The sequence below is a fragment of the Neoarius graeffei genome, chromosome 8 (assembly GCF_027579695.1).
Source record: "Neoarius graeffei isolate fNeoGra1 chromosome 8, fNeoGra1.pri, whole genome shotgun sequence".
Classification (NCBI taxonomy): domain Eukaryota; kingdom Metazoa; phylum Chordata; class Actinopteri; order Siluriformes; family Ariidae; genus Neoarius; species Neoarius graeffei.
The window spans coordinates 87,797,790-87,825,013 of NC_083576.1; the positions used below are offsets into that span (position 1 = coordinate 87,797,790).

Below are 27,224 nucleotides of genomic sequence, written 5' to 3' on the forward strand. Positions count from 1 at the left end.
GCGGTATGACCCATCCAATCTAGCTTGAATAGCTGCATCCCCCCAAATGGAAATCAGCTCCCTAACCTCTGCGTCCTTCCATTGAGAAGATTCAGAACCTTCACAGCCCGAAGCGTCCCTCGCATTGATGTCATGCGCAGGGGCGCAGATACGTTTTTGGAACTGGGAGGGACAAAAAACTGGGGGGGACAAAGCTGCCAGCAAACCAACCCCAACCCCGATATGCCTGTCAAACTTGTTGTGGGTTACCATAGCAACCAAGCTCGAGCTCGCAACCTGTGCATTCTGCGCAGCTCAACCAACCGAATATCAGTCTTTGTTTTATGTGAGTTGTTGCAACTATGTATACACTGCTGTGCACCTCAATAAACCGAATGGTAATTAGTCTTTTGATTTTTCCGTGAGGTTTGCCTTATGCAAAGAAAGACAGCATAGACATTTTTTCCTCCCTATAAGTGGGGGGGACCGAACGAGGTGAATTTAAATCTGGGTGGGACGAGTCCCCCCCCTCTATCTGCGCCCGTGATTATATGGTTCTACCCTTCTAACTTTCTTTTCCTGCTTAATCTTAAATTATTCCACTCTAAAGGGTACAAAAGCCTGCACGAGTTTCTCACATCATGTCGGGTTATAGCATGTCTACCTTTGGCAACGTTTCCCCAAATGATAATGTGCAGTTTTAGAGCTGTTACTTTTACGAGATGTAAATAACAGACCAGGATAAAAGGTTCCCACAGCCTTGTGGGTAGTTTTTGGTTTTACCGAACAGTCAACACACTGTAGGGTGAAATTAGCCGCTGTATTTTGAGCAGGTTGACCGCTCAGACGCTGAGACTTACAGACTGGCACCCGAATTAATTTTAACCCTCTTTAAACCTTCAGAAAATTCTTTCAAAAATTATACAAGCTAAACACACACACACACACGCCTTTCCACCTGTGTCAGGAAGACACTAACATTACACGCTGGAACACAATATAAACAAAAAACCTAGCCACGTGCTGCAAATGAGCTACATAGCATAATCTTGTCATTGCTAGCATCGCTAACAAGAAAATCCTAGCAGGTAGCGAGAGAGAGAAAGAAACTGAATTTTACCACAAAAACAATACATGGTTAGAAAAGACAGCAGGTGTTCCCCCCCCCCCCCCCCATATGTGAGCCAAACAACAGCAAGGCATACATGTCAACCTATACGGAATGTCCGTATTTTATACGGATTTGATTCAATAAACGTAGTATACGGGCGTATAAATAAAGTTATACGGATTCTTTAAAAAAAACTTCAATATTTATTTAGAGCTATAATCAATTCCCACGATGATAAACGTACTGTACACCACAGACAGCCAGTAAAGCGTCTTATGAAATCGCGCGTTATCTTGTGCTAGCGAGACTTCATCCCACTTTTGATCACGCGCACACCGCATTGCGAGAATCCCGCCAACCGGGAAGTCATAGACACATAAACATAGACGCTGCCTTCTGCGTAGAATCATACGTCATCCTCGCCGCCATATTGGACGTGGCAAAGTGGAGATTCTTCAGCCGTCTCTGGTATAGCGTCTAGACAGTAGCCGAGAATAAAGATGCCTCATTCATGTGCTGCGTTTAACTGTACCAACAGGTTTACCGTCCAAACGAGATCACATGGGATTACCTTTCACAGGTGAGACTGGAAAAATACTTTGTATTCATTCTGAAGGTTTATTGTTATTAAGATTGAATAAAAAGGAACTGGGATACATCATTGTTAATTATCATTCAAATTTTAGGTAAATTATTTTAATTTGCATCTTATACGGATTTTATAAGGGAAATACGGATTTTGGAGGTTGGTTATACAGGTTTGATTGACCAAAGGTTGACATGTATGGCAAGGCAACTAGATAGAACTCGACACCAACGGCGTCGATGGGGACGCCTCCGCCCGGTCGACTACACGCCTTATTAAGTTGTGATTTGGGGATGGACATTTGACCTCACAGTAATCTTGACCTGGCGAAATTACTTGTAGTAGCCTTGGAGATATTGTGTTCACAAGGTTTTCGGACAGACATTTGACCTCATGGTGACCTTGACCTTAGACCTTTTGATCTCAAAACCTAATCGGTTCATGTTTGTCCCAAAGTGCACAAATGGTGAAAGTTCGGTGAAATTCCTTTCATTAGCCTTTGATATATCACGTTCACAAGGTTGCGAAACGGACGCATGCATGGACAGACGGACAACCTGAAAACATAATGCGTCCTGTGCCTTACGGTGGCGGAGGTATAAAAATCTAATGTGCGCGCTACGTAATTGTTAGCACCTCCTACATTAATGATTTTTTTTTACCAAAACAGGCCACAGTACCACCTTCTAGGTGTCTTTTGGCTCACAAAACACCAAAGCGCATAAATTCACAGGTCAAAGTTCTGCCAAAATAAAATATTTTTTATATATACACACACGTTTCACATCCCATGATCTTTCATTTTTCAGTGAACACTCTTTTCCACCAGGAAAAATAAAGAAAAGTGTAGCTTTCAGGTGACTTCATCATCATCATCATCATCATCATCATCTCCTCAATGGATAAATACTACAGCTAACGTATTTATTTATTTGGCTACGTCTTAAGTGTTAGCAATGCCTTGTTACATATTCATCAACTGTGAACAAAAACAAAATGGCTAATCAGCTAGCTAGCATAATCTTGTAATTTACATGGAATTGTGTTGACTTATAATATTGCTTTTTAACTTATGAAGCATGTAGTTCATACTTTAGCGATGTGTTGTACGGTATATGACCGCTAATTTTAGTGGGTTAATTGATCCTGTCAGCCGCTAGACGGGGATCATTATTACGTAAACAAGCAAGAGAACTAGTTACGTAATAAAAGCTATGCATTCGCAGAGAACAGGAAAAACAATGCTGTAGTGAGGCAGTAAAGAAGCGTAAATCTGCAAAATCTTGGGTCGGTCACGAATTCAAACCCAAAAGCAAAAGTGTGTCACTCTACTCTGCAATCGAGCCAAAAACTGTGCATAAAAATAAATGGAGGAGACTCGTTATTGCTACGTCTGACTTTGAGACACCCAGCAATTAGTGGTAAACCAATTAGAGTTCTGGGTGTAGCGTGGTAGCCCAATCACTGGGCTGTAATTTGTGGCCGACGGGCCGGTCAACCGAGTGGAAGCCCTGGGTTTAATCCGTCAACACTGTACAAGAGCAGTTTATCTGAGCGGTTATGAAGGGGAAAGAAAAACTGCCAAATCGAAACAAAAGCGCCAACCACGACCGCGAAATCATCCTCCGGTACAAAACACCCCACTGTGAAAGAACCCAAAGGACGAGAGCGAATCCCTGAGACAGCCCTCGCAATCGCAAAGCTCAATGAGGCGTCACACAGACAGGAGAAGAGCTTAGAGAGCGCGACATGTTTAAACTTTAAGAAACAGGATTTCAGCACCGCAAGCTGGTAAGTTTAAAAAAAAAAAAAACAGAAAGATTAGTGTACAATCAAAATAAAAGGAACGAGTATATAAATTAACAACTAGCCTATTAAAATACAGTCAAGCCGGAAAGTCTGCACACCCCGTTCACCTTCTCCAGGTTTTATTACATTACAGACTTACGTATTCTACAACAGATTGAGTTCATTTTTTGTCACAAAATAGCCCATAACGACAAAGTGAAAACAGGTTTTTAGAAAATATGCCATTTTATTTTACTGACAAAAATAGGTTATTTAGGGGTTGCATATCTGTACACACCCTTAGCCTAATACTTGGTTAAATGCACCTTTGGCAGCAATTACAGCTTCAAGGTGTCTTGGGAAAGAAGCTACGAGCTTGGCACACTTGTTTCTGGACATTTTTGCCCATTCCTCTTGGCATAGCCTTGCAAGCTCCATCAGACTGGATGGGGAACATTGGCACACAGCCATTTTCAGCTCATTCCGCAGATGTTCAATTGGATTCAGGCCTGGGCTCTGGCTGGGCCACTCAAGGACATTCACAGACTTTCTCTGAAGCTACTCCTTTGTTCTCTTGGCTGTGTGCTTCGGGTCATTGTCATGTTGGAAGGTAAACCTCCAGAAGGTTTTCCTTCCAGTAAACCTGAAGGTAGACCCAGTCTGAGGTCCAGAACACTCTGGAGCAGGTTTTCTTCAAGGATCTCCGTGTACTTAGCTGCATCTATCTTTCCCTCCATCAGGACTAGTCGCACTGTTCCTGCTGCTGAAAAACATCCCCACATCATGATGCTGCCACCACCATGCTTCACTGTAGGGATGGCATTAGCCAGGTGATGAGCGGTGCCTGGTTTCCTCCAGACGTGACACTTAGTATGCAGGCCAAAAAGTTAAATTTTGGTTTCATCAGACCAGAGAATTTTGCTTCTCATGGTTTGAGAGTCCTCTAGGTGCCTTTTGGCAAACTCCAAGCGGGCGGTCATGCGCCTTTTACTAAGGAGTGGCTTCCGTCTGGCCACTCTACCATAAAGGCCCGATTTGTGGAGTGCTGCCTGGATGGTTGATCATCTGAAAGGTTCACCCATCTCCACAAAGATACGCTGGAGCTGTCAGAGTGACCCTCGGGTTTCTGCTCACCTCCCTGGCCAAGGCCCGTCTTCCCTGATCACTCAGTTTGGCCAGGCGGCTAGGTCTAGGAAGATTCTTGGTAGTTCCAAACTTCTTCCATTTACAAACGATGGTGGCCACTGTGCTCTTTGGGATCTGTAAAGCTGCAGCAATTTTTCTGTACCCTTCTCCAGATCTATGCCTTGACACAATCCTGTTTCTGAGGTCTGCAGATAATTCCTCTGACCTCATGGCTTGGAGTTTGCTCTGACATGCACTGTCAACTGTGGGACCTTATATAGGCAGGTCTTGGCAATCCCCAATCATGTCCAATCAACTGAATTTACCACAGGTGGACTCCAATTAAGTTGCAGAAACATCTCAAGCAGTATCAGTGGAAACAAAATGCACCTCCGCTCACTTTTGGGTGTCATATCAAAGAGTGTGCACACTTGTGTACATATGATATTTTACATTTTGATTTTTAATAAGTTAGCACAAATGTCTAAAAACCTGCTTTCATTTTGTTATTATGGGCTATTTTGTGTAGAATTTTGTGACAAAAAAAAAAGAACTCAATCTATTGTAGAACAAGTCTGTAATGTAATAAAACGTGGAGAAAGTGAAAGGGGTGTGCAGACTTTCCGGCTTGACTGTAGGTGATTAAAACGTTGACGCTAATTGCACCCTAGTAGAAATTAATCGTCTCAGCAAAGCAGGTGTGACCTCTTCCACGCCCCAGTGAAGGACGTGTGGCCTCTCTAGCCATCATTCCCAGAGAAGGAGGTGTGAGCTCTCTAGCCATCACTCCCTATGAAGGAGGTGTGGCCTCTGTTACTCCCTATGAAGGAGGTGTGGCCTCTATCCATCACTCTCAACAGGGGAGGTGTGGCCTCTGTATCCCTCACTCCCAGCAGGGCAGGTGTGGCCTCTGTATCCCTCACTCCGTTTGAGGGAGGTGTGGCCTTAGTGCCCATCAGACTACATTGGGGAGGCGTGGCCTGCCACTTCACATATCTAACATTTTCTTTTTTGCAAAATAAAAATACATGAAAATTAAATAAAAAAATAATTTAAAAAAAAAAACTTTACCACACTGTATTGAAGAAAACCTTTATTAGAAGAAACCTTTATTCGTCACATGCACACTTCAAGCACAGTGAAATTCATCCTCTGCATTTAACCATCTGAAGCAGTGAACACACGCACACACTCAGAGCAGTGGGCAGCCACACCAGAGCGCCCAGGGAGCAGTCAGGGGTTTGGTACCTCGCTCAAGGGGACCTCAGCCCAAGGCTGCCCCATGTCAACCTAACTGCATGTCTTTGGACTGTGGGGTGTAGGTGCATTTGGCAATTATTAAATGATCTCATTTAATCAGTCTCATTAAATTTGAAGGTTAATAATTAAAATGAATCAATCCCATTGAATCATTTAATTTGACTCATTTGAATTGAATCACACCATAGAATCAGTCTCATTGAATTGTTTGAAGTGAATCATTCAGGTGAATCATTTAATGAATCGTTCAATGAATCATTTAGTGAATCATACCATTAATTCTGGTGCTTAATAATAAATTACCAAACAGCTAAATTATGGTATATTTCCAAATTATTACGATCACTTACCATATTACATAACTTATATGCACCTTTTTGAATTCTTTGAGAGATTGGGTGACTTCGGAAATATTGGAACACCAACAAGATGAATACACACAGCTTTGATAATAAATGGATTTATTATAACAAAGATAAAAATGGATAATCAATATATACAAATATGATATGGTGTGTGTGTGTGTGTGTGTGTGTAACATTCTAAAACAAAGGAATGTTATCTAAATAGAACAAAGGATTAGCTCTGCTGCTAAAGTGTGCTTGTGAAAGGCCCTATGGCCTAGCTAAAGTGTGTTTGTTAGGCCTGGTGAGGCCTACTGAGCACGTGTTGCTAAAGACAAAGGAATTAGCCGTATGGCTAACTAGGGTATGATTGTGAGTGGCCACGTGGTCTGAACAAAGAGCTGGCCTGTGGATTTCTAGCTGAGGTGTGGTTTATCAGGCCTGATGGCCTGCCGAGCACGTTGTAGGCCTAGATTAGCTTTGTGTTGCTAAGCAGACAAAGGGAAGCTGTAGCTAACCCACTAGCTCATAACCATACTGAATCCACTGACATCTTGATGAGATCAAGATGTATAATAATGAAATTAAAATGTTAATAAGAATAAGAGAGAAAGAAGCATGCACAGCCTGTCTATTAAAACAACTGAGATTAAAACAAAAACAGAACAATCAACAATTCAACACGCTGCGTGTCGAGCAGTGTAAACAATAAACCTGGGTTTAAATTCACACTATTTCAATAAAAGCTAAATTCCTAAGACTGATCTTTATTTATGCCCAAAATTATATTTTACTCAATATCTTGCCTCTAGCAAGGTTCTGAGATGATGTTCGCCGTTGTAGAGTTTCGCTGTTCATGAAGCACGTGAGCCACTCGTGTAGAAGGCGTAGAGAGCTTTCTGGTCCAGCGGATCACTTGGGTTGTTTCCGTGAAGGCAGAGGATTCTTGGTCCGAACTTCAGCGTTCGTGAGGAAAAGTCTCTGATCAGAATAATATCCACAGCGCTTTTTAGTCAGAAAAATCCGGTCGCTTCCAACTTTTAATTAAAAACTGCGTTTGAGCAGCAGTCGTGACGTCACTTCTAATACGAATAAACCGGTTGTAACTCAGGTTGAGTTTAAAGATCGCGCGACTCTGGAGTTTACCTTGGCCAAGGGTAAGAAAGAAATCGCGCTGAGTGATGGATCTTGCAAGAAAGAAAGAAAAAGACGTCTTTATCTGGTTGGAGGGTATCTCTTTATGCGTCCAGATGCCTTGGAATCCGGACACGAGAGAGAAAGATGGAAGCGTTGTCCCATTGTTTTATGCTTCCCTGTCTGCAGCGGTGACCCCACCCCGGCGTGATGCAGGTCAACGCAGAAGTGGGCTGATGGGAAATGTAGTTTCTTAGTGGAATGTACCTACAGGGGGAAACCGGAGCACCTGGAGGAAACCCACGCAGACACGGGGAGAACATGCAAACTCCGCACAGAAAGGCCCTCACCGGCCACTGGGTTCGAACCCGGAACCTTCTTGCTGTGAGGCGACCGTGCTAACCACTACACCACCGTGCCGCCTTTAGTATTGTATCAAAACTAAAAGAAATTGAAGTTAATGGTTTGCTCTGTAAATCCATACGTCATACAGCCATACCTGTCAACCCTCCCGTTTTTCCCGGGAAATCCCTTATTTTGACTTATTTCCCGCTGTCTTCCCGTTTTTTTATTTTCCCGAAAATATCCCGTATTTTGACATTATATAAAAGTCCCGTATTTTCACAATATAAAATAGTCGGTAGGTCCAGAATTCATGACGCGCCTCTGACAGGAGTTTACAGCAGGAAGTCGGGCAATGAATTCACGTCCCCGCCCTCTCAGGCATCAGTAATTACATAACTACGTCCGGAGGCGAGGCTGAACAAGTGATTAAGTCCAGTGTTGCCAGATTGGGCGGTTTCCCGCCCAAGTTGGGCAGTTTCAAGTGCATTTTGGCGGGTTTTGAACATATTTTGGGCTGGAAAACGTCAGCAGTATCTGGCAACACTGAGTAGGTCTGAGGTGAAGATGGCGATGCTAATAGCTAAGAAAAACATTAGCCTCTCTTTCTTTGATGATTTCAACAAGTGCGTGGCTGGAATGTTCCCAGACTCTTCCATCGCAAAGAAATGTTCCATGGGGAAAACGAAAGCCTCCCAAATAATCAAAAGGTAAGCTACACATGTTTACATTAAGTATGTCCTGGCTAAGACCTCATAAATAGCCTAGTGCAAACTAACTGGTGTATTAACTGTTTTATCCACTCATTGTCTATTTTATTTTCTGTCTGAAACCCATTTTAAATCACTTTTGGTTTAATATCTTATATCTATCTATCTATCTATCTATCTATCTATCTATCTATCTATCTATCTATCTATCTATCGTTTCGAGGCCATGACTATGGTAAAACCATAATAAATTGCAATGGAATTGAATTTATTGACTGGTTATATAATGACCTTTCTTATTTTAACATAAGATACGTATTTTAGCCCTTAACTTGGGAAATAACTGGTACCACTGAAAGCAAATAAAAATAAATGTGTAGTTTATTCACCTATGCTCTCTATAAACCATAAGCATATTGAGTTTGGGTCTTGGCGATCACCAACATGCACCAGAGTACAGGAAATCACAAATACTAGATAGAAAATTGCCCCCCATTCAACTACACACCCACTTTTGGTGAAGGGTATGACTTTCCAAAATTTTCCCTTATTTTGAGTTAAAAATCTGGGAAATATCCCTTTTTTTCAAACCTCAAAGTTGACAGGTATGCATACAGCACACTGTATACCTCTATTCTAGATATGAAAAAAAAAATAAAAATGACATTAAAAGATGTTTAAAAACGAGACCTAATCGTCAGGGTCCCTCACTGCTACCCTGTCAAACTGCTTCTGCGTTCTCAGAAATCTCTTAAACTAGCAGTCTGTTGAAGGTGGAGCTTTGGAGGGGATATTAAAAGGAAGAAACAGGAGATTTTATGTTTCTAAAAGCTAGCTAGACATGTTAATTATGTTCATCAATGAACACAGCGTTACAACATCAGAAGGAAAAACAGACCAGTTTTCGACAGGTGAACTGAGTTAATTATAAGGTTCTTGAAAATTGTCTGATATAATTACACACGGTGCTCCTCAGGTGTTCCTTTGAAATGTGTTTGACATGCAGAAGGGCAGGTGGACTCCAGAGTTTAGTGTAGAAACTAAACAGTTGAATGCAGCCAGAATAGTGTGATTAGTATGTGTGATAAGTAACCCACAGTTCTTACCACACGGTTCTATTTAAAGCTGCCAACAGAGATGTAGGTCTGTGCGTCCATCCTCATAAAACTCAACAACTTCTTTACACTTCTTTTCACTCATCAACACTTTTCACTGTATGATTAATTATTACACCATGTATTTAAGCAAAATTTGCTAATGCTAAAGAATATCTGCACACAAAACTATGCTACTGTTAGATGGTAACTTCAAACAAATTAGCTAAAGCTAGAGAATGTTAGCAAACCACACTAGCTAAAGAGAATACTGCCAAACAAAACTAACTCGCTAATATTCGAGAACAGCCCTTAATCAAAAAAATAATGAGACTAAAGAACATTTCCAAACAAAACTAACTAGCTCGCATTAGACACGATTACTTCAAACAAATTAGATAAAGTTAAAAAATATTACAAAACCTACTTCAGTGACATTAGGGAGTATTCCCCAACAAAAGTAACTAGCTAATGTTATACAATAATTCCAAACCACAGTAGCCAGAGTTAAAGAATATTATTAAACCACAACAACCAAAGTTACATAATCACTCCAAATCAAACTAGCTAAACTTAGAGAATATTACCAAACCACACTAGCTAAAGATAGACTATTCCCAAACAAAACTAACTAGCAAATATGATAACTAAACTAAACTAGCTAGAGAGTATTACAAAATCACACTAGCTAAAAACTTACATAACTCCAAACCAAACTGAGAGAATCCCCCCCCAAAAAAACAAACAAAAAACCCACTAACTAGCTAATGCTCCTAAATACCTCCAAACCACACTAGCTAAACAAAACTTGCTAATATTAGAGAAAAATCCCTCAATCAAAAGTAATTAAGGATAAAGAACATTTCCAAACAAAAGTAACAAATGAATATTATATAAATTGTTTGATGTTATTGTGTCTAAAGTTAGAGAATTACAAAACCAAATAAGGGGACCTTAAGGGGTATTCCCTTACAAAAGTAACAAGCTAATATTACACAATAATTCCAACCTACACTAGCTGAAGTTAGAGAATATTCCCAAAGAAAACTAGGCAACATTACACAATAACTCCAACCTAAACTAGCTAGAGAATATTACAAAACCATACTAACTAAAGTTACCTAACTCCAAACCAAAGTAGCTAAGTGGTTAGCACGGTTGCCTCACAGCAAGAAGGTTCCGGGTTCGAACCCAGCGGCTGGCGAGGGCCTTTCTGTGTGGAGTTTGCATGTTCTCCCTGTGTCTGCGTGGGTTTCCTCCGGGTGCTCCGGTTTCCCCCACAGTCCAAAGACATGCAGTTAGGTTGACGTGGGGCGGCCTTGGGCTGAGGTGCCCTTGAGCAAGGTACCGAACCCCTGATTGCTCCCCGGGTGCTCTGGTGTGGCTGCCCACTGCTCTGGGTGTGTGTTCACTGCTTCAGATGGGTTAAAATGCAGAGGATAAATGTCACTGTGCTTGAAGTGTGCATGTGACAAATAAAGGTTTCTTCTTCTTCTAAACTTGGAGAATATTACCAAACCAGACTATGTAAAATTTGACAATATTCCAAAACAAAACTAACTAGCTAACGTTACATAATAAATGCAACTTAAACTATCTAAAGTCAGGAAGTATCTTCAAGCAAAATTTAGTAGCTAATTTTACACAATAATTCCAAACCTACACAAGCAAAAAAGTCAGAGAATCTTCCCAAACCAGACTAGCTAAAGCTAGAGAGTATTCCCAAACAAAATGAACCAGCAAACACAATAACTCCAACCTAAATAAACTAGCTAGAGAATATTGCAAAACTACACCATCAAAAGCTATACAATAACTGCAAGTCAAACTAGTGAGTATTCCCCCAAAAAATGTAAACAGCTAAAATTTTTACAAAATACCTCCAAACAAGACTAGCTAAAGTTTGAGAATAAATGGCAAGCTAACGTCAATGAATGACTCTAAACAAACCTAGTTAATTGTGCTACAGCGAAACAACAAAAAAAAAAACCCAAAACAACCACCCCACACACACACACACCAGGTAAAATGGAGAATCAATCACCACCCACTGGAACACAAATTGGGGGTCATTAGGACCTTAAGGCCAATTTATGCTGACAACCCAGTCCTCGCAGACGGTGTCGCAGACAGTGTCTGCGTAGCCCCCCCACCTTCGCAGACGCTCTGCGCGCACCTCCCAAAATTTGTGACCACCGCAGAAGCCTCGCAGACAGCGCCGCAGACAAGAGGGCTCCGATTGGTCCACTCTACATCCGCTGTACACGCACTTCCGCTTCCCTACTTTGTTTTGTTTTCACGACCGGCATTTTTAAAAACACGAGCGAAGATGGAGCAGCATGAAGAGCGGTTGATTGAGGAAGTACGTACATCTATACGACTCCAGTTCTAGTTATTATAAAAAAAAAAAGTTCTAGTCATTATAAGTAACCGGAGGATAAACTCTCCACTAACCACACCCACCAACTACTCCTAGCGACTTCGCGCCCCCTTGCGTTGTGCCGGTGAATAACATCGCGCACGCCTATTCCCCCGCTCAACAATAAATTACAACTGTCTGCGAAAAGCTATCTGCGAAAGCCTTGTCGCAAGAGCATGCAGTGGCCTTTACATCACAGGGCTCAGAACATTCTTACAACGGTAGAGGGAAAAGAGAAAGAGCAAAAAGACGTCAAGGAAGGACTTCAGAAGTGCAGGTGTCCCACCTGGGCCTTCATCAAGACCAGAAAAAGTAACTTAATGAACAGGGAAGAAAACGGCAACAAATGCAAGAACATTGTCATTCCCTACATTTCTGGACTATCTGAGAAACTCAAGAGGATCTTCTACAAACACAACATTCCTGTATACTTCAGATCCAATAACACTGAGGCAGAAATTGGTCCACCCTAAGGACAGAATACCCAGACACAAGCAGGACAACGTAGTGTATGCAATTCAGTGCAGTGAGGAATACACAGACCTGTACATTGGGGAAACGAAACAACCACTTCACAGGCACATGGCTCAACACAGGAGAGCCAGTTCCTCAGGCCAGGACTCTGCAGTCCATCTTCATCTCAATACCAAAGGACACTTCTTTCAGGACTGCAACATATGCATTCTAGCCAGAGAATGGTTTGAAAGAGGAGTAAAGTAAGCCATCTTCATCAACCTGGAAGGACCATCACTGAACAGATGAGGTGGTCTGAGACACCACTTCTCAGCCACCAACAGTGCAGTCCTTGGCACACTTAGAAGAAAAAGAGAAGAAACCTTTATTTGTCGCATGCACACTTCAAGCACAGTGAAATTCATCCTCTGCATTTAACCCATCTGAAGCAGTGAACACACACGCACACACCCAGAGCAGCGGGCAGCCACACCAGAGCGCCCGGGGAGCAGTCAGGGGTTCGGTACCTTGCTCAAGGGCACCTCAACCCAAGGCCGCCCCATGTCAACCTAACTGCATGTCTTTGGATTGCGGGGGAAACCGGAGCACCTGGAGGAAACCCACACAGACACGGGGAGAACATGCAAACTCCACACAGAAAGGCCTTCACCGGCCGCTGGGTTCGAACCCGGAACCTTCTTGCTGTGAGGTGACCGTGCTAACCACTACACCACCATGCCGCCCAGAAAACTGAATACACATCCACACCAAAACTCAGCTGACTTCAACGACTCACATGATGACAGAGCCAATGACCCACAGATCACCCTAACAACCCTCTAGGCTGCTAACACCATTCACACCCAGCCTCCAGAGACCCGAACACCTACAGGATGACTCAACGACCCATGTGACCTCAGCGACTCTCCTTAGGGTTGCTTTTGGTCCACTAGAGGATAAATACCTGGAACTCCCCACTAATCAGACAGAACCGAAGAAGCCTTTTGGATGAGAGGTAAAATGTCCAAGAATTTCAAGCAAGTCCAGTTGCCTTCTTTAGCAACCACGGTTTAAAATGGAGAATACTTCATTGGAGAATATCCCAAAGAAAAATACTAATGTTCAAATGTACATTACTCTTTGGTGTGATTGATATGTATAGCAGGGTAACTACGTTTTTCAAGTATGTTGGCTTATTTATTGACTTATTCATGTAGAAGGTTAAGGTGAGGCATTTATATGCTGATCCTTGATCCTCCATCACCCTCTGGTACGTTGCTGCCACTGCCAAGGACGGTGAGGAGGGCAGAAAGGATTGCAGCCGACCCCTCCCACCCCGGACACAAACTTTTTGAGACACTTCCCTCTGGTAGGAGGATGCGGTCCATTGGAACCATAACCTCATGCCATAAGGCCAGTTTTTCCCCCACTGCAGCTGGCCTCATCAATAAGGTCCAAGACCCCAGGGACTCTAAACCTGGAACATTAATGCACTTCCTCTCTGAACTGCCATTTTGTATATTTCATGGTCATGTCCTGCATCTTCATTCTTTTATTGCATAGTCCGGCACACACTGTCAAAGTCCTTCCCGCGCCATGTGGTGCATTGGGCGGCGCCGATCTCCGTAGCCATCGGCCTCTCGCCTATTACATAGCTAGGGTTACAGTGGGGGGCTAGTCCTCTGGTAACCACGAGAGTTTAACTCCCCACTCGCATCTGTATTGCAGCGTGCCTGCATTTTTATGATGGTCTTTGGTACGACCCGACTGTGAATAGAACTCATGATCTCCCGATCGAGAGGCGGACACGCTAACCACTAGGCCACTAGCTGGTCAGGCACACACTGTACAGCTTATTTATTTATCCCATTGCACATATTCTCTTCTTCTCACACATTCATGTCATGACTCTTCATCTTCATCCTGTAACCCATTATTGCATATTATGGCTTCCGATGATTCCTACTTGTTTTTTTATTCAAATACACAGTACTGTGCAAAGTCTTGGCACCCCATACAAACTTTGTTATAAATTTCTATTTTACGACTTCTACATTATCGAGTCAAAATATTACAAAAACATTTTAGAGTTCCAAATGTTTTTTTTCCCCCCAGCACAAAATTAAACATTACAAAAAAAAATAAAGCTTGTATCTTATGGAATCAATTTTGTGCCAAAATGTTCATACAATACTTTTGAAATATCAAACAAAAACGACAAATCAAAATACAAAAAAAAGTCAATTTTTTTAGACTGGCAAACAAATTATTCGTGTAATCGTGCAAAATATCAGTCTATTACTCTTCAGAAACCTTTTATTTTTGTTCCGCGGCTTTCTCGGTTTTGTTTGACGTAATTTATTTTGGTTGCGATTCCAGCTTTCTCGTTTGCGCTCCCTGACTTTTTGCTTGCAGTTTTGGCACAAACTTCACGTGTGGGTGGGCTGTCCAGGAATGCATTCCCATTGGCTAACTTGTGTTTGACTGACAGCTACGCTCAGCGATTTCTGTTTGCGGTTTCTGAGGCTGTTGCGGCCATTCCCTACTCGGATTCTGGCGGACTGTTTGACGAGTGACCGATCCATTAACGGTAAACAAGGATGGAGTGGACTTCAGTGGCAACTATGATACTGAATTAATTCAACAAAGTGTAAATTCAATATCATAGTCGCCACTGAAGTCCACTCCATCCTTGTTTACCGTCAATGGATCGGTCACTCGTCAAACAGTCCGCCAGAATCCGAGTAGGGAATGGCCGCAACAGCCTCAGAAACCGCAAACAGAAATCGCTGAGCGTAGCTGTCAGTCAAACACAAGTTAGCCAATGGGAATGCGTTCCTGGACAGCCCACCCACACGTGAAGTTTGTGCCAAAACTGCAAGCAAAAAGTCAGGGAGCGCAAACGAGAAAGCTGGAATCGCAACCAAAATAAATTACGTCAAACAAAACCGAGAAAGCCGTGGAACAAAAATAAAAGGTTTCTGAAGAGTAATAGACTGATATTTTGCACGATTACACGAATAATTTGTTTGCCAGTCTAAAAAAATTGACTTTTTTTTGTATTTTGATTTGTCGTTTTTGTTTGATATTTCAAAAGTATTGTATGAACATTTTGGCACAAAATTGATTCCATAGTATCTGAGCAGCATATTCCATCCAAAAGAGAGCACTTTTCAGATTAAAAAAAGAAAACATAATGAAGGCTACTGGTGCAAAAGTTTTGGTGCAAAATGAAGATGCGAGTGTGACAGTCAAAGTGTCGAGAAGAACTGTGGCTGGTTCTGTAAGATGTTCAGTAAAACCTACAGCTCATTTCTGCATAAAACTGCACTCATTGGACCTGAGACAGATATATATATATATATTTAAATCAAAGTGTTGTCTCACACCAAATATCGACTTTGTTTCATTCATTATGGCTTACTGATTACTGTTTATAGTATTTTTCTAATGTTGAAACATTTCATTTCATTATTTTAAAGCCATTTTTGGTCGACAGCATTTCTTTACATGTGCCTAAGACTTTTGCACAGCATTGTGTGTTTCATTTATTTTTATCTTATCTGTCCGAGCACCAGACACCAAAGCAAATTCCTTGCATGCGAGAACGTACTTGGCAATAAACTCAATTTTGATGTTCTAACAAAGCATGATAATCTGGTTGAACAGTTCAGTAGTTCTAATACACGTTGCTACTTGTACTTTGAAACCTGCTCCTAATTTACACTTCAAATGAGCAGCGCACACTCCGAGCTATTAGGGAAACAGCACTTTGATGCAGTAATACCACTTCCCCATTCCAACTGGGCATGGCCAGACGGAGACGGAGCAACCCTGAAGCCCGGAGCAATCAGGAAAATTCCAGAACAAAGCCGAGATCCAAGGCAGGACGTGTAGAACATGCTTCTACAGCTCAGATGTATTCTCCCCAGCATGTTTCAGCAGCTGCTGTATCAGTCAGACATAGTGAGGGAGAGAAAGAACATCACACCTGACCTCACCTGATCGAGCTGAATGAGCTGAGGGTACGCCCCTGGCATCTGAATCGCAATCTTCACTATGTCCTTCTGCTGCGGCATTTTGATACACGGATGCCTGTCCTCCTGAAACTCTGAAAGAGAGACAAAAAATAATAATAATAATAATGTACAGGGACAGATTTATCTTTTATAAAGCTCTTGCTTGTGTATTAGTCTTTAAAACAATCCAGAATTCCACATTATTATATACACAGGACACTTTTTCGATGGAATAAGAACGTGTTCTCTTCCCTTCTAGTGGGCTTCATTCATTTGGTTTGATAGCATGCAATAGTTAGCATAAAGCTTATCCTACGTGCATTATCGTAAACCATATTCAACGCTCATTCTCCATTGGGTAGAGTGACATAATACACGTAGGATAAGCGATATGCTAACAATATTGCACGCTATCAAACCAAATGAATGAAACCCGCTAGAAGAGAATAGAACGCATTCTTATTCCATCGAAAAAGTGTCCTGTATGTATAACAACTCCCGATATTTCACTCCAATGACGTCACTTCCAGTGTTTTCACGCCGACTAGACGTGCGCGGTCAAAAATGGTGAACCAGTTCAAAATTAAAACTCTTGATTAACTTGCATATTTTTTCCATGTAAAATAAAGATCATTACATGGTGGCTTAAAGATATGAAGTTTCTCTCATGTTGAAAATATTTTCACTCGTGATATATCCATTCACCACTCAAAGATAAACTTCATATCTTCATGCAACGGTGTAATATCCTCTCTCATATACATTTTTAATATATAAATAAAAACACACCACTCCCATGAAGCAAGCTGAAACTGAAACACGGTGAACATTACAAAAAAACGACTGCATTGTCAGTACGCTCCCATTTTCATAATGACTTTACACCTTCCTCTTTTTAAGGAGAACTTGTGAGCTCAGCTTATCTGAAATTTATGGGAAGCCTTTAAACCTCTGTACGAGATACTGGATATGGCATACAAGCTCACATATTCTCAAAAACACACACACACACACACACACAGCTGAGGTTTTATTAACAGAAGCTCCAGCTAAAGTGTTGAACAGACTCAAGTGTTTCCATGTGTGTGAACGGGATGAGAAACACGCAGCTCCAGGATCTTGGTTCTCTCTGAGACTCCCATTAGAGAAGGAAATGTGTGCTTGGGTGGTATCTGCCTGATTGTATTTAACCTCACCAACTCCTGTTGCAGCTGTAACCAGTCACATATAGCATTTCAGATATTTGCATTTAAAAAAAAAAAAAGTGCGGTGCATAAATCCTTAATGAGTTATACGTTTTATATCCAGGAATTCATCTAACATTGCATCTGAAAAAGTTGGGATGGAATGGAAAACGCAAATTTAAAAGAAAAAAAAGGAAAAAAAAAGCTGCGACTTCTAAATTTACTCTGACTTGTATTTCATTGCAGACAGAACGAACCCAGGATAGTTCATGTTTTCTTGGTTAACTTCATTTCATTTGTGAACATCCATCCATTCCTGCAAAACGTTCCAAAAAAAGTTGGGACGGAGGCAATTTAGGGCTAATAATGAGGCAAAACAATTAAATAATGATGCGATTTGAAACAGGTGACGTCAACAGGTGATTGTAATCATGATTTGGTACAAAATCAGTCTCCAGGAAAGGCCTAGTCTTTGAGGAGTAAAGATGGGCCGAGGATCTCCAGTTTGTCAACCAATGTGTGAGAAAATTATTGAAAAACAACGTTCCTCAAAAAAAGATAAGAAGGGATTTGGATATTTCACCCTCTATGGTGCATATCATCATTCAACCATTCAAAGAAGGAGGAATGTGTGTGTGAAGGGCAAAGGGCTCAAGCCTAATCTGAACCCCTGTGATCTCTGATCCCTCACTGCATCAAGAACAGTCAGTCATTCATCTATAGCTGATAGAACCACATGGGCTCGGGATTACTTTGGCAAACCTTTGTGAAGCTACAATCCAGTGTTACATCCACAAACACCAGTTAAAACTTTACTGTGCAAAAAGGAAGCCTTATGTTAACTGTGTCCAGAAGCGCCGTCGACTTCTCTGGGCTTGGAAGCATCTGGGACGGACCAAAAACGTGAATTGTGGTCTGATGAAACAGTATTCCAGGTCTTTTTTTGGAATGAATGGATTCCATGTGGGGTGGCACGGTGGTATAGTGGTTAGCACTATCGCCTCACAGCAAGAAGGTCCTGGGTTCGAACCCAGCGTCCAACGGGGGTCTTTCTGTGTGGAGTTTGCATGTTGCATGTTTTCCCCCACAGTCCAAAGACATGCAGGTTAGGATAATTGGTAGCTCTAAATTGACTGTAGGCGTGAGTGTGAATGGTTGTTTGTGTCTGTGTGTCGGCCCTGCGATGACCTGGCGACTTGTCCAGGGTGTACCCCGCCTCTCACACAATCAGCTGGGATAGGCTCCAGCTTGCCCACAACCCTGTAGGACAGGATAAGCAGCTACAGATAACGGACGGACGGACGGACGCCGTGTGCTTTGGACCAAAGATGTAAAGGACCATCCAAAAGCCAGGGCGTCATGGTATGGGGTTGTGTCAGTGCCCTTGGCAAAGGTAACTTACACTTCTGTCTGTGATGGAGGATTAATGCAGGAAAGTACACGGAGATTTTGGAGCGACATATGCTGCCTTCAAGACGACATCTTTTCTAGGGAGATTTCAACAAGACAATGCAAAACCACATTCTGCATGGCTGTGGAAGAAGAGGGCGTCCCCCTTCTGTCCCCAACAGAGAATGTGTGGAGAATTTTGAAATGAAAAATACGACAATGACGACCCCGAACGGTTACACACCTTAAGAACTGTTTACAGGAAGAACGGGACAAAACACCTGAAACGTTTCATCATTTAGTGGCTTCAGTCCCTAAACATCTTTTAAGTGCTGGGAGAAGGAATGAAGACATTATAAAGGAGGAGCAGGAGTGGGCGTGGTTCAGCATTGTTAGGAGGTGGAGCCAAAGGAAAAATGACTGAAGTGGCACGCCTAAACTGTGATCTAGCGTGTAGGAGTATTTAACCAGGGTTTTAGTTAAAAGACACAAGCTGCAAATTGACTGGAGAAGAGGTCGACTGATTCGGCTCCTGAGAGCAGATCTGAGAAGAACAGATGAACAGTCGGTGATATTCCCACATCGGCTACGCAAATCCATTATACACACAGAGCAAGGAAAACTAAAGCCAAAACACCGGAGCGGAAATAAAACAGAAAAAAATGTCTTAATCAGCTTTGTGGTTCTCCTGAGGGTTAGGCAGAGAGAGAGAGAGAGAGAGAGAGACAGACAGCGAGAGAGATACACAGAGAAAGACAGGACAGACAGCGAGAGAGATACACAGAGAAAGACAGACAGACAGCGAGAGAGAGAGAGAGATACACAGAGAAAGACAGAGACAGACAGCGAGAGAGAGAGATACACAGAGAAAGACAGACAGACAGCGAGAGAGAGAGATACACAGAGAAAGACAGACAGCGAGAGAGAGAGAGATACACAGAGAAAGACAGAGACAGACAGCAAGAGAGAGAGATACACAGAGAAAGACAGACAGACAGCGAGATACACAGAGAAAGACAGAGACAGACAGTGAAAGAGAGAGAGAGATACACAGAAAGACAGACAGCGAGAGAGAGAGAGAGATACACAGAGAAAGACAGACAGACAGCGAGAGAGAGAGAGAGAGAGAGATACACAGAGAAAGACAGAGACAGCGAAAGAGAGATACACAGAGAAAGACAGACAGACAGCGAGAGAGAGAGAGAGATACACAAAGAAAGACAGACAGACAGCGAGAGAGAGAGAGATACACAAAGAAAGACAGAGACAGACAGCGAGAGAGAGAGATACACAGAGAAAGACAGAGACAGACAGCGAGAGAGAGAGATACACAGAGAAAGACAGACAGACAGCGAGAGAGAGATACACAGAAAGACAGAGACAGACAGCGAGAGAGAGATACACAAAGACAGAGACAGACAGCGAGAGAGAGATACACAGAGACAGACAGCGAGAGAGAGATACACAGAGACAGACAGCGAGAGAGAGAGATACACAGAGACAGACAGCGAGAGAGAGATACACAGAGAAAGACAGACAGCGAGAGAGAGAGAGACAGAGAAAGACAGAGACAGACAGCGAGAGAGAGAGAGAGGGATACACAGAGAAAGACAGAGACAGACAGCGAGAGAGAGGGATACACAGAGAGAGAGACAGAGAAAGACAGACAGACAGCGAGAGAGATACACAAAGACAGAGAGACAGCGAGAGAGAGATACACAGAGAGAGAGGGATACACAGAGAAAGACAGAGACAGACAGTGAGAGAGAGAGAGGGATACACAGAGAAAGACAGACAGACAGCGAGAGAGAGGGATACACAGAGAGAGAGAGACAGAGAAAGACAGACAGACAGCGAGAGAGAGAGAGATACACAAAGACAGAGACAGACAGCGAGAGAGAGATACACAGAGAAAGACAGACAGCGAGAGAGAGAGATACACAGAGAGAGAAAGACAGAGACAGACAGCGAGAGAAAGACAGAGACAGACAGCGAGAGAGAGAGAGAAATACACAGAGAAAGACAGACAGCGAGAGAGAGAGATACACAGAGACAGCGAGAGAGAGATACACAGAGAAAGAGACAGACAGAGAGAGAGAGAGACACACACATACAGAGAAAAACAAAGACAGAGAGATTAAGACAGACAGATTGAGAGAGACAGAGGAAGAAAGATGCAGACAGAGAGAAAGGCAGAGACAGGAAAAAAGACAGAGAAAGAAGGACCGACCGATTGAGAGACAGAGAGGAAAAGACAGAGAAAGAAAGATTCAGAGCTCAGAGTTGATTTTTCTCAGGCCTCATTCCTAACATGTTCCTACAGGCTCCCAACCCCGAGATACACTCAGCCACCCACAGCCTCCATTCCCCGGCTGGGAGGGGCACAGACTGGGACACAGACAAAGACCGACCGAATGGGGGACAGAGAGGGAGAAAAACACCAAGAAACAGAAAACAGAAAGACATTGAGTGCTGATACAAACACAGAGCTGTGTGACTCAGCAGTCAGTAGAAGGTCTCTGTGGTTTGACACGTGTTTTAAAAAAAAAACCACCCACCCCACTCTATCTACATCTCTCGTGTTACACGCTGAATGCAACATCTCGAACCCCCTTTGAAACCACAGAGACAAAGCTTCATTGCATTTGTGGACTAAAGACCACCAGCCTGCCCTACACTTCCTCCCCCACCCCCAAAACATATCGGTCATCCAATGATGTACAGCGGTCACTCTATGCCACATCCTGTTCACAAATTAGGGAGTTCTGCCCTTTTATAAATCCCACAATGCACTGCAGCAGATTCGCCTCCATATGATTGGCATGGTCACGTTGGCGCGTGTGTATATAGCACACTATACAACTGCCCCTTATTCACTATATAGTCGTGATGGGGAATGAAACGTCTCTTTCCAGCGAGTCAGTTCCTTTGATTCGGCTCACCGATAAGAGTCGACATTGATCAGAGTCGAGCTGAGACTCAAACACACACAGTTTGGATGTCAAAAAGAAAATTCAAAAGGAAAAAGGCGAAGCTGTCTGAAGATGAATGAATGTAAATGAAGATATAGGATATATCTTGTTACTCATTTATGTACAAAAGGAATTTTTTTTTTTTTTTTTTTTATTTAAACCAGTTCGCATACGGGCCGGCTCGAAACATTCACCCAAGAGTCACCTCGGAGATTCATCACTATTATAAAGTGCACTACTTTTGAAGTAGAGCTGAGCAATATGACAAAAATAAACAGAGGATATGGCACGGTTACACAAAGATATGAAGTTTATCTTCAATGTGAATATATATAAAAGGTGAATATATATAAAAACGAGAAGATAAACTTCATATTGTTGCACCACTGTGTAATGCTCTTTATATTATATGGACACATCCACACACACAAAAAAAAAAAAAAATACACAAGTTGATCAGAAGAATTTTAATTTTGAACCGGTTCATCATTTTGACAGCGTGCGTCTAGACAGCGGGAAAAACACTGGGAGTGAAATAAATCAGGAATTATTATACATATAGACATGGGCGCCGCCGGGGGGGAAAGGTTAGAACAATTCTAGGGGCCCAGCACTGCCATGGGGCCCTTTAAGGGGCTGATAATATGCTTTTGATGATTTTAATAAGACTTTTGAAATAACAACAATGCAATATTCCATCTGGTGAAATGAGCTAATTGAACAAGGTTGTCTATTTCTTGAGTTCTTCAACATATTGTCATTTAACCCTCCCCCTTTTGCGAAATGGTACGGTCCAGTTCTGGTAGAAGCGCGATGCGTTAAATCTGTGTGCTGATCAGTGCAACGCTACTTGCTGCTGTGTTGCGGTGCAGCAGCCAGCCAGCCAGCAGTGGAGTGCGTACAGTCTATGATCGCTAAATATGAAGAGTGGCTGTCAAAAACGTAAAGTAAGGCAGCTGAAAGCTGAGAGGGACCGGAGAGGCAGGCAACTGGTCACTCAGTTTTTCCCAAAGAAAGGTAGCTATTGCTCACATGTGTGTTCAAAATATTAGCGAATGGTAAATGAACAGTATGAACGTGGTTGGATTAGCCTATCAAGAGAACACTTTTACAGTTTGTACAGTGACGTTTTTTCCATTTTAATAACTGAACTGACTTGTGTGATAAACAAGATGAAATATTACGTTATGCTGGTGCTAATAACTAGTGCTAATAACCAGTTTCATAACTAATGGGGTGCCCTAAATATATGCACAGATTCAGCCTCAGGGGGACCTCCGCCCTACCAAACCACTGAACCCCCCTTTGGAGAAGGAGGTAAGCAGCAATACAACCCATAAATGCTTTAGGATTGAAGTTTTTAATGAGCGAGCGCCATATACAGTTTGCTAGATTAAAGTGTTGCTAATGTAACAGACGTTGCGTTGTGTTGTTCACCAGTCTTTTTATTCTGAAGAAATGAGACACAAATACACTGCTGAGGACGGGCTGCAAACGTCCAGTGGCATTGGCGCTTACATTTCCGAAACGAACTGAAAGAGGCCAGCGCCTCGTTCCCATAACTACCTGCGCTCTTAAAGGGCCAGCGCAGAATTTCCCCACCACTACGCACAATGGCAAGTGGAAAAAAATAAACCCGTTACACTAATAACGGACACCAGTCAAGTGGTTGACATGGTTACGTGTGTGGAATGTTCACACATTCTAAACCATTGGTTAATACATAAAATGTAATAAAGTCACAAACTCAAGGTCCATGGGCTATCAAAAGTCAAATAATGACAATAGTGCAATTGTGACGAGGGTGGGCAAAGTTGGGGGGCCCAAAATTCTAATCTTTCATGGGGCCCAAAATTTCTGGCGGCACCCCTGCATATAGAACACTTTCAATGGAATAAAACCGTGTTCTATTCCCTTCGAGCAGGTTTCATTCATTTGCTTCAACAGCATGCAATATTGTTAGCATAATCGCTTACCTTACGTGTATTATGTCACTCTACCCAATGGAGAATGAGCGTTGAATATGTTTTACAATATTACATGGTTGTCAAGACAACATGACGTCACACGTTGGAGATGTAAAACTTCCACGCTAGCGAGTGACTGAAAATTTGTAAACAAACATGGCTGCCAGGTTTGCTTTGTTAAATACAGAAGATTTTGAAAGAATTTTGAAAGAGAAAGACACGTTGAACACCCAAAAGGAATGCATGCATGTATAATAATTATTATTTTCTTCATTGTACATCAGATATATAGTCCATTCCTCTCGAACGGAATATATCCAATATACCACTCAACACCAGCCAATATTATTTAAATATGTCACGCAGATCCACGATGGATTTCGTATGAAAAATGCAAGTTTTTCAATACGAGAAGATAAACTTCACATCTTCAAGCCAACATGAGATTTTCTTTTTATTATATCGACACCTTCACAGACAAAAGGTCCCCAAATTTATCAAAACAATTCATCGATTTCCTGACGAGTAACATATAGAGATTTATGTCACGGTTTTGGTTCTCCGTGTCCCGGATGGAAAATACGACTGGTGTGTTTCCCAGTAAAACACTCACGTTCATACACAGTGGTGCTTGAAAGTTTGTGAACCCTTTGGAATTTTCTATATTTCTAGAAGTGCCAATGCCGGAGTCTGTAAGTGCAGGCCTTCTTTTCCTTCTCAGCTCTTTGGTTTCACTTTGAGGCGCATCTGCTTGCTCAGTGAGTCAACAAATTTCTAGCTGTGTGTGATAACCAGTGGGTCGGCACTGAGCAGATTACTGGATATGGTTTATGAGAATGTTTTTGGCATGGATTCACAAAATGGCGAGAAAATGGCTTCCTGAAAGTCTGTGAAGAGCTACAGTGGTGCTTGAAAGTTTGTGAACCCTTTAGAATTTTCTATATTTCTGCATAAATATGACCTAAAACATCATCAGATTTTCACACAAGTCCTAAAAGTAGATAAAGAGAAGCCAGTTAAACAAATGAGACAAAAATATTATACTTGGTCATTTATTTATTGAGGAAAATGATCCAATATTACATATCTGTGAGTGGCAAAAGTATGTGAACCTTTGCTTTCAGTATCTGGTGTGACCCCCTTGTGCAGCAATAACTGCAACTAAACGTTTGCGGTAACTGTTGATCAGTCCTGCACACCGGCTTGGAGGAATTTTAGCCCGTTCCTCCGTACAGAACAGCTTCAACTCTGGGATGTTGGTGGGTTTCCTCACATGAACTGCTCGCTTCAGGTCCTTCCACAACATTTCCATTGGATTAAGGTCAGGACTTTGACTTGGCCATTCCAAAACATTAACTTTATTCTTCTTTAACCATTCTTTGGTAGAACGACTTGTGTGCTTAGGGTTGTTGTCTTGCTGCATGACCCACCTTCTCTTGAGATTCAGTTCATGGACAGATGTCCTGACATTTTCCTTTAGAATTCGCTGGTATCATTCAGAATTCATTGTTCCATTAATGATGGCAAGCCGTCCTGGCCCAGATGCAGCAAAACAGGCCCAAACCATGATACTACCACCACCATGTTTCACAGATGAGATAAGGTTCTTATGCTGGAATGCAGTGTTTTCCTCTCTCCAAACATAACGCTTCTCATTTAAACCAAAAAGTTCTATTTTGGTCTCATCCGTCCACAAAACATTTTTCCAATAGCCTTCTGGCTTGTCCACGTGATCTTTAGCAAACTGCAGACAAGCAGCAATGTTCTTTTTGGAGAGCAGTGGATTTCTCCTTGCAACCCTGCCATGCACACCATTGTTGTTCAGTGTTCTCCTGATGGTGGACTCATGAACATTAACATTAGCCAATGTGAGAGAGGCCTTCAGTTGCTTAGAAGTTACCCTGGGGTCCTTTGTGACCTCACCGACTATTACACGCCTTGCTCTTGGAGTGATCTTTGTTGGTTGACCACTCCTGGGGAGGGTAACAATGGTCTTGAATTTCCTCCATTTGTACACAATCTGTCTGACTGTGGATTGGTGGAGTCCAAACTCTTTAGAGATGGTTTTGTAACCTTTTCCAGCCTGATGAGCATCAACAATGCTTTTTCTGAGGTCCTCAGAAATCTCCTTTGTTTGTGCCATGCAGGGGCGTATCACCCGCGGGGGATGCGTATGTTTCATCCCCCCCACTTCTGTTGAAACACAATTTCATCCACTGCACTTTTGTCAGATTAAAATGACATCATTATGAAAATTATACAGTTACTGTAAAAATGTGTAACAAGGAAGTAAACTATTGCCATAACGTTAGACAAAAAACAGCCACGCAACGGACTCAAAACAGTTTTTCTCACCCGACCAATCAGCAGTTGGGTGAATATAATAGCCAGTTTGCGTAGCGTGCCGATAGCGCTCAATAATACAGTATCTGTCTGCAGAGCCAACACCAGTTTTACCGCTCCTGATTCACCGTTCCAGGTTTGACGTCGCATGCGGTGCTTACTGTGCCTGGCTCTGCGGCTCTGCAGACAGACCCTTCTCAAAGCGCTTGCGATGCCGTCATTCGAACAGTTGTCCCAGGTGCCATGCCCTAAAAGATTGTGTTAATAGTAGTTACTAGTTGTAAAGTCAGTTGAGGCAAGTTTTTTATTACGAGTGTGTGTGTTTGTACCAAGTCTACTTTTCATGCATTATAACTGCTTATCACTTTTTAGAAGAGTTTTTCAATTGAGATTTAAAGGCATTTCAAATCGAATGAATGTTCAATAATTGTTGTACAGTAATGATATTTGGCCATTAAGTGTTTGTTGTATGTGTAGTCTATTGCATCATTTTCAAATTTTATGCATTAAACCTGATGTAATGCATGATGCAAACAAGTTTTGTACACGAGTTTGAATAATTAAAGACATTAAAAGCAGGAACTGCCCCGTCTTATTTGAATGCTATACTAAAGAGGTCCTTCCAGGATGCTGCGCTTCTTCAACATGAACTGATTAGCCATGCCTCCTGCTCACACAAAGCGATCCCAGTCCAAACTGTTATGCATGATGGTGTATGATCTATACACTGTGTATGACTTCTTGGGCTATGTGAAGTTTTTGGTTTTGTTTATATCAGTGTATACCAGTGTAGGCAGCAATACTGACATCTCTGTTATAGAACAGTATCCTGTTACCTAGAATTATCACTCAATACTTTTTGCCTTCACTTACTGAATAATTACATAGCCCTGGCAGTAACAACACCAAAACCCAACATGATAGATCTCTGCGTGAAATGCAGAACTTGGCTGGAGTCAACTGGATTTATAGGCTTTCTGCTGTCCTCCCTTTCATTTGCATCCA

The 27,224-nt window shown here is 42.2% G+C and overlaps 1 protein-coding gene across 1 annotated transcript in view; it reads right to left on the reverse strand.

Annotated features, from left to right (window-relative positions):
• The window catches only part of elmo3 (engulfment and cell motility 3), a 95,131-nt gene that overhangs the window by 59,765 nt on the left and 8,142 nt on the right, over positions 1 to 27,224 (reverse strand). The window contains exon 2 of the mRNA XM_060928441.1: positions 16,347 to 16,456. Within this exon, the coding sequence (XP_060784424.1) occupies positions 16,347 to 16,424 (78 nt within the window). The 5' untranslated portion in view covers positions 16,425 to 16,456. The remainder of the gene's footprint in view (positions 1 to 16,346; positions 16,457 to 27,224) is intronic.